The 8811-nt window shown below is 32.6% G+C and overlaps 1 protein-coding gene and 1 long non-coding RNA gene across 2 annotated transcripts in view; one reads left to right on the top strand and one right to left on the bottom strand.

Annotated features, from left to right (window-relative positions):
• The window catches only part of LOC109231346, a 16928-nt gene that overhangs the window by 4288 nt on the left and 3829 nt on the right, over window positions 1–8811 (top strand). Inside the window, exon 2 of the long non-coding RNA XR_002068795.1 lies at window positions 1662–1739. This is a non-coding gene — a long non-coding RNA (uncharacterized LOC109231346). The remainder of the gene's footprint in view (window positions 1–1661; window positions 1740–8811) is intronic.
• LOC109231345 (F-box/kelch-repeat protein At3g23880-like) lies at window positions 5478–8566 on the bottom strand. Its single transcript, XM_019396981.1, has one exon. The coding sequence runs from the start codon at window positions 7396–7398 to the stop codon at window positions 6109–6111; it is 1290 nt and encodes a 429-aa protein (XP_019252526.1). The 5' UTR covers window positions 7399–8566; the 3' UTR covers window positions 5478–6108.

Genomic DNA, 8811 nt, shown 5'->3' with positions numbered 1-8811 from the left:
TCTCTCTCTCTTCTGTTTTCTTTTCCTTTTTCTTTTTTAGTATCCCCCCTCTGTTCTTTCCTCTTGCTTTAGCACTGCAGCTTCCCATTGTAGACCTTGCAAACTAAGTGATTTGTCGCCTGTAGGTAATCGAGGCAACTGGTGCTAACTACTATTCTGTTCAGTTCTACTTTTGTCGGTGCTTGTCATTTATAAAAAGGGCAGCACGGTACACTAAGCTCCCGCTATGCGCGAGGTTCGGGGAAGGGCCGGACCACATGGGTCTATCATATGGAGTATTACCCTGCATTTCTACAAGAGGCTTTTTCCACAGCTTGAACCCATGACCTCCTAGTCACATGGCAACAACTTTACCAGATATGCCAAGGATCCCCTTCGGTGCTTGTCATTTATATGAGCATAAATTGCTCTTCACCAGTAAACATCTATCTCTACATTTTACAAGAAGTTGATGTACTTTTTTTTATGGGTAAGTAGCAACAAGAGCAGCAATAGCAGTACGGGGGATTGGTTTAGCAGAAGAGCAGGCAGAAGGTTGTGGAAGCCTAATGTCATTAATTTTTGTTCAATTTTGTTAACTGCATTAGTAAATGTCACAATTGGCCGATTTGTCAAAAAAGTAAATGTTATGTGGAGATCATAATAGCATGTAGACTCAAAGCCGTAACGAGGTTATATTTCGTGCACTAAAACTACTCTTCCACTGCTACACTTAGACTGGGGGACTGATGCTGGTTTAGCAGAAGAGGATGCAGAAGGTGGTGGAAGCCACTAGATTCATTAATTTTTGTTCAATGTAGTTAATTGCATTAATAAATGTCAAAATTGGCCCATGTGTCAAAATATTAAAGGTTATGTCTGATCATAATAACATGGAGATTCAAAGTCGTAATGAGGTTATATTTCAAGGACTAAAACTGCAGTTTACCCCTTCAAAGAAGCCTCCACTTAAGTGCATTTCAGATTTGCTCCTATTTCTTATTCATAGATCGTAGATTAAGATGTTATTAGGAAAAGAAAGTAAATCATTTAATTCCTTACTGAAAATAGATCTGTAGTAGTTCTCAGATGAGGGATTCTTCTGTTACAGCCCTTAGTAGAGCTAATCAGGATATCTTTTCATTGCTAAACTCTTATGGATACCTGGGATTAGGAGAGCTAATCAGGATATCTTTTCATTGCTAAACTCTTATGGATACCTGGGATTCGTGAGATATTTCAGATAGGATATCCTTATTCCAAACACTCAACCTCATTTGTAGTGATCAGTTTTGAGGCAATCTAATGTATTGTCTTCTTGCATTATAGAGCCTAGCAGAATCAGTCTGTTGCTAGATCTTGAACTGAATCTTATTCATGATGACAATTTAGTGATAGCCGTACCCAAACTAATGGAAGACTTATCTACTTTGGAAACAAAGTAAAACTATTTCCTTTTCTCTACTACTACTACTAGAATAGTAGTAGAACTCATTTAATTGAAAAGGGAATGATGCTTGAGAATCTTTTTCTGCAGCAAAGCAAAACTATTTCCTTTTCTCAAAGTTCGATTGCTCAAATTCACGAAGAAGGCAATTGAACTTCAAGTTTCTTATAGTGCGTAACTCATATACCCGTTTCCCAGTGATTATAATTGATTTTAAGAATGTTCTATCTTGCAGATGCTGAAGCTACAAAGTGAGTGCCCATGGTCTAGATTTTCTTTCCCAAATAAAAATCCCTTATGCTGCTACTGATCTGTAAGTAATCATTGCAAATTTCTATTTTTGTGGCTGATATACATATAGCAGTCTGTAATCTTTGACTTTCAAAATTGTTGAATCATTGTATTTGTTAACTTTAGATAATTACTGTTCTTATTGGCATTAACTTAGTGAGGTTTGCTAATGCAAGTATATTTTGACCTCGTATTATGGATATGCTCACAGCAAAAAACAAGCTGACTGCTGATGAAGCATGAATTTCTGTTGTTGGTTTTATCATTGGATCATAGCATAAAATTGATATTTTTGATTTGGTTTATGGGAATTGCTTTTATTTTTTCGTTTTGGTTTATGGTGACACCTCCACCACTTGTGTACTTAAGTATTAAAGTGAGGCTTGCTCAGTTGGTAAGCACCTCCGCCTACGACCGTTAGGTCCTGGGTTCGAGTCACGCTGGAGGGGAAGTGTGGAAACACTATAGATCCTCCTTATTTGGGAGGGGTTTTAAAAAAAAAAAGTATTAAAGAGATACACAAATGAAGCTAATAATCTGCTGCTTTGTTCTATTGCAGCAAATACTGGAATCTATATATACATTAAAGCAAGAAAGTTACCATATATAATTGACATTATTGTTAAGCGAAGTGGCAAGCTAATAAATGTCAATAGTATATTGCAACTTTATTCTATATTTGACTATTTTAGTAAAATAAAAATAATATATATATATATATGAATTAAAAGATAATTTTGAATTTATAGATAAAGTTCTAAAATTTGAATTTAAATTAAAAATAGAATTTATCTTTTTTTATCATGTTATTATACTTAATTCGGTTAATGATCATATGCAATCATGTTAGGAACTTTTGTTATTTTTTCTAATTATTTAAATACTACTTCGCCTCTAGCAAAAAAAAAACTACTCCATATAACTATAAAACTCTTTCACATTTAAAATCCTATAAATATAGTTCTTTGAAACAGTGTAGCTAGATTTGAATAAAACGAAATTCTTTTAAAATAAATGTAATATATAGGGTACACATCTATGTTTATCTAAATAACAAAAAAGAGTTTACGAAACCAAATAAAAGTTTACTTACATATATAATAAAGTAAACATACATGCTGGAGAAAGAAATATCACAAAATCGGTCAATATTAAAAATAAAGTTATTTCTTTTTACCTTCTTGAAGAATATTTGTTTGAAGAGTCAATTTGCATAAATGGACATCAAACAAACAACAAAACTTTGGCTATACAATTGCTATCATTAATTTCAATTTAGCACATTCAAGGAATTGAAGGATATAAGCTGAAACCCCTTCATTTAGTTGTAGTTAAGCCAATATTGCAAGGGTATAATATTTTGTTCGTTGAAGAATATTAGTTTTGAATCATTAGATTATGTGAAAGGTTTTTTTTTCAAAATCAACAAGAGAGAAATTGGTTTCTAATTGATAGTTTCTATAGCGACTTTTAAGTGTAACAAAGAGTATATATAAAGAAAAAATTGGTATGAAGTGAAAGTTTTTTTTTTTAAAATGTAAACAAATTATTTCGAAAAAACTCTTTACTTTTTTAATTCAAAGATAATAAAAAGATAAGATATTTTTGAACATTAGTAGAGAGTTTTAAAATTATTATAATAGAAGTTATATCATGGATAAACTCAAAAAATCGAAATCTTATGGATATTTACATAATATCCGACCATATTTATTGCTTACTTTTTATAGCTAATATAAATAGATGATATACCGACAACACACGATTACACATATATTATATATGGATTATATATAAATTATACATCATTCAATTTTTAATTTAAGTGGTCGGGTGAGCACCTATTTAAGCTGATTAGATATAGCCAAAAGAAAAATACGAAATAATCTCAACCAAAGACTAAAAATATAATTAAAATTTATATGTAGACAATTCTTATTAAAACTCATCCTTTTATAGTGAAATAAATTAATTTTTTGTAACAAAAGAAATAATGACATAAAAAATAAGATAAATGAAAATAAATATAGGAAAAAATGTTAGAAAGCTCAAAAAACCAGAAATAAAAGATGACAACAAATTCTTCTTATGTTTCATCTTTGTTGAGTATAAAAAATTTGAAAGTTAATCTCATCGATTTCAAATATTTTTTTTCAACTCAAATACATAGATTATAAGATAAGGATATCTTAGAATATTTTTTTTAATTTACATTATGTGTCGTTTTTAAAAAATCACTATTACTAACAAACTGATATGATATTCGAATTTGAATTGGAATGCAATTTGAGTAGTTTGCATTGAGGTTAAGCCAAGTATGGTGTCGAAAAATAAACTACTTGACAATTTTAAGACAATATATGCAATGTTTTATAATAATAATCAACTAATTTAATATTTAATGATTCAAAGAACAAAAGTTTTGTATATATAGGGTATTAAAAATTCAAAATTTTGGGGCTAGAGATATCGATAAACTTAAAGTGGGAGTCATACTGAAATAAATCCGGCCAAAGAATCATTTAAATTTTTAGATAGCCGATTAAGTGAATTTTAAATTAAGGATAATATCTTTACTTACATCATTATAAAGATAATCATTATTATAATATATATAAAATTTTAGAAATTGAAATTTCAAAATAGAAATATTTTTTGAAAGATAAAATCATACCAAATAAGAGTTCAAGTCGTAGTATAAGAGTCACGTCGTAGTCAAAGAATCGTTTATATCGTGTCAACCTTTGTGCTTTGCCATAAATATGAGTTATTATTTCACTTTGTGGCTATTTTTAGATTCCAAAGACACCTATGAGAATAGTGCAGAAATAAAATTATCACTACGAGAATTGAGAATATGTTAGTCTTTTTTCAGGTAGTGTTTCTTAATTAATATCTAACGATTATCTATAATTATTTTGAAGGTTTAAATGTTAAGGTTATTTACATATAATTCAAATAACTCTGATATTTAATATGGTTAATTTCAAATATCAAAATGGAGTAAGAAAAATCAGTAGCTAAAGAATTTTTTATATTTTTAGATAGCCAACTAAAATGAGTTTTGAATTAAGAATAATATTTTCAATTACATTATAAAAATAATTATTATTTAAAAATAATGTTTTAGAAACTGAAATTTTAAGAAAGAAATATTCTTTAAGAGATATCAATACACCAAATAAGAGTTCAAGTAGTAGTAAAAGAGTTAAGTCTTATCCAAAGAGTCATTCATTGTCTCATCATTTGATTGTTTTGCCATAAATATGAGTTATTATTTTGCTTCCTGACTGTTTTTAGGATCCAATGACACCGGCAAGAATCAAAAAAGAAAAATAGAAGAAATGTTAACTTTTTTCATGTAGTTAATATCCAATCATTATCCATATTTACTGAGAAAGTGTAAATTTTAAGATTATTTACATACAATCCAAATAACTTAAATATTTGACATGATTAGTGCAGTGTTGTCGAAGGCGCGCTTAAGCCCTGAAGCGAGGCTCAAAACATGTTGAGCGCGTCGCCTCGCTTTGTGTGCGCTTTAGTGTCTCGTCAAGACTCTAAGGCATACTTTTATTTGCCAATGAGTGTAATCCTGAAAAGGTGACATTAAACAATTGATATTTCACTTTCTCGTAATTATTTTCCAATTTCTTTGTCCATATATTTATTATTCATGCTTATAATTATTAGTGTTGGATTACATATACATATTTTTACTTTTTCTCCAGTTGCGCCTTTTTTCATTAAAGCCCACTCTTTATTTGTGCTTTGCGCTTAAAGCCCTAAAGGACCTTTGAGCTTTTTTGCGCTTTTCGCCTTTGATAACACTGGATTAGTGTCATCCGCGCGGGTATTAATACTAGTTAAGAATGAAGCTTAAGAAGATTAAAGTTGAAAGCGCAGGAATTTGGTAGTGGGTTTATCTCATCTTTAATCGAGAAGTTTATGACTAATCAACAAAGATTTCCAGTAATGATTAACAAAGAATTTTGATTACTTTAGTGAGCCATTTTTGTTAGTGGTGCGATTCATTTCTTCTTGTTCATCTGTCAACTGTTAACCTTTCAAAATAGTTTTGTGTCATCGAAATATCTCAAAGCTAAAAGGTCATGGGTTTACGGCTTTCCCCACCTCAAGTAAAATGCATTGACTAAGATTTTTGATTCTGAACATTCATGTCGATTTGGTCAATGACCAAACATACAACAACGAATGGAGGAGCAGTCAAATTGATTAAAGTTGTAAAAACAAGCATAACACCTGAGATGACCAAACAATACATAGCTTATGATAAATGAAATTGGGATGGACTGACATAAAGCAGATATTTATGCCAAAGTTGGCCTGAAATTTATAACATTTCTTTACTATTTAATGTGCGGGCAAACTCATATATTTCTGGCTCTAAGAAGAGCAATGACTTCCTGATGCTTAAGAAAATGCACCATCAACTCATTCCTTTTAGGCTCCATTTTATCAGCATTATTTTCTTCATCTTCATTGTCATCCGTCCCATCAGATGATAAATAAAGTGGAGGCAGTAACTCCCCTTTATCTAGCAAAGCAAGGCTCTCTTTGTAAGTGCCAAAATAAAAAGAGTACCTAGTGCCAAGAATATTGAGGTGCAGCTTTTCTTGTGTCTCAGGATTATATGAAGTTAGCATCCCTGATATCTCTGTCAACAGTATTTCAGTATCATTATGAAAACCCAGTATCATGCCAAACCGCTGGTGGTCGAGTTGCTGGTGGTTGAGTGCAACATTATATTCCATGCTCCATGACTCAGTGTCTCCATACTGTTTCATTACCCAAATGGAACAACTGCTGCTCCAAATACGTGTATTGTACTGATACACAGCAAGTGATTCCCTACATTCCGCAGCAGTCAGATTCGTAGGTGGTTCATTAACCAAAATTTCTGGTAATGATAATTCCTGAAAAATCTCATCATTTAGATCAAACACCATTATCAAGTTCTCCACCCTTCTTTCCTCCCCAGTTATCTTGTATGCAGTCCAGTGGACTTTCCCACAAACAACAGCTTGTGTCCAAAAGTACTCTATAACACCATTGTCTGGAATAAAACCATCAAATTCCTTCCAAATTCCTGAACTAACTGCATATACCTCAACTTTAGGTGGCACCAAGTAACCACCATCACCACGAGCATAGGCCATCCTCACGACCTTGTAATCTCTCGTTTTAATTGCATAGCCAAACCCACAAACAAGCATATAGTTGCCTAAGTTTTCAAGAGAAGACATTGGGAGGGTGATGGATCTGCCTATCATTGGGTTCCAAAGTACCAAAAGATTTTTAGATACAAATAAATCATCTGACAAACAGAGGACGCCATTGCATAGGCCCACGATCCTGTAGTAATATCGCACTATGCCATTAAAAGGGGCTCCTATTTTGAATTCAGTTTCAATACCGGCTAATACATCAATGAGTCGAATAGAGTATATTTCCTTCCTTTGAGTTAGTGAGAAGTACCTGATGATTTTACCTGCTGGTGGTTTTTGGAGAATGTTACAGTAGGTGTGCAGCGATATGAATTCAGAACTTGAGATTAGTGAGTTCCATGATCGCGATATGCACCTAAATCGGAGTAGAGATTTGGGTGTGAGCCTTGAGAAGATTGGAACCATTAATTCTTCAGGGATATAGTCTGACATTTTTCTTGGGGTATGAAATTGAAGATCTTGTTATTTTCTCCCTCACTTTTCTATTGTTTGAGAAGAAAGGTTGGGTGGGGGAGGGGTAGTTCTTGAAAGAGAGATTGCTCGCTGGTGAGAGCAGGTTTTTGAAGTTGATTGCTAGTGAAGAGCTTCAAAAGCAAGTTGATTGCAAGAAGACAAGAGAAAGCACTATTTATACAAGGTAAATAGAGCTAAGACAAGAATTTGTACCAGAAAAGTAGATGCTGGCTAATCCAGAAAGAGAAGCTGTTTAATTACTTGCTCAAAATCTTTTCTCACATTTGGAAGGTAGGAAATGAAGAAAGCAGAAATTCTTTTTGAGCTAGCTTATTTGAAGCAGGGTAATAATTGCGGTTCAAACTCTTATTGAGTTTCTTAGAAGAAAAAAATAGTCCAACTAATCACTTGCCGAATATCATTTATCTGTTGGTTGACCTTTGACAATAATAATAAACTAAATATATACTTTTATCACTTATGGTAATTGGTTTTTTTTATAGGTTGGTAAGAGCTGATATAGTGATACTTGCTTACATCGGTAAGATATTACATACCAAATTTGGACTTTTAGGGAGGAAATTTATTTAGTTGTTAATAGTAGGATGATGGAATTTCATAAAAAAAAAGGAAGTGAATTTGAACTGTTCTTTTTCTTTGGAATTTTCTTTGGCCTTCTTACTTTGTAGTTAAGAAATAAATTTACGTTGTTGTAATATACATAAAAGGTCCAAATACACCCCTAATTTTTGTGATTTGTTCTATACATGCTCTCCATTTACTTTCGGCTCATAGGAAACCCAATGTTATCTTTTATCTCAAATATGCCCCCGTTAGCCGCATAGAGATATTTGGACCTTTTCAAGTGTTTAGGGATATATTTTGACATTTTCAATTGTTCAGGGGCATGTTTCATATTGTTGTAGAGGGTATATATTAACCAATTTGATAGTTTTGCGATAAACTTGGATATGATGTTTGTCTACATGGGCAGCTGTCAAAGCCAAGCTGGGTAGTTGTTCGCGGGAGGGGAAAATATGAGATGATATTAAAGGTATGGATCAAAAGGTAAATGAAGGGAAACTGAAACCTTTTGGGTTGATTTGAACTTTCTCCCTTCATTAGCTTAGCAAAGTCCCCCCCCCCCCCCCCCGCATCTTTTATCTCAATATGTCCCTCTTACAAATAGGTTTCTACCGCATAAAAATCGGTCAAGCCGCATAGGGATATTTGGACCTTTTCAACTGTTTAGGGATATATTTTAATATTTTCAATTGTTCAAGGGCATGCTTCATATTGTTGTAGAGGGTATACATTAACCGATTTGATGTTTGTCTGCATGGGCAACTGTCAAAGCCAAGCCGGGTGGTTGTTAGCGAAAGGGGAAAGAAA

This window comes from Nicotiana attenuata, chromosome 8, assembly GCF_001879085.1.
Source record: "Nicotiana attenuata strain UT chromosome 8, NIATTr2, whole genome shotgun sequence".
NCBI classification, from domain to species: Eukaryota; Viridiplantae; Streptophyta; class Magnoliopsida; order Solanales; family Solanaceae; genus Nicotiana; species Nicotiana attenuata.
The sequence above is the reverse complement of the archived record's forward strand: the minus strand, read 5'-3'. Positions and strand labels throughout refer to the sequence as shown.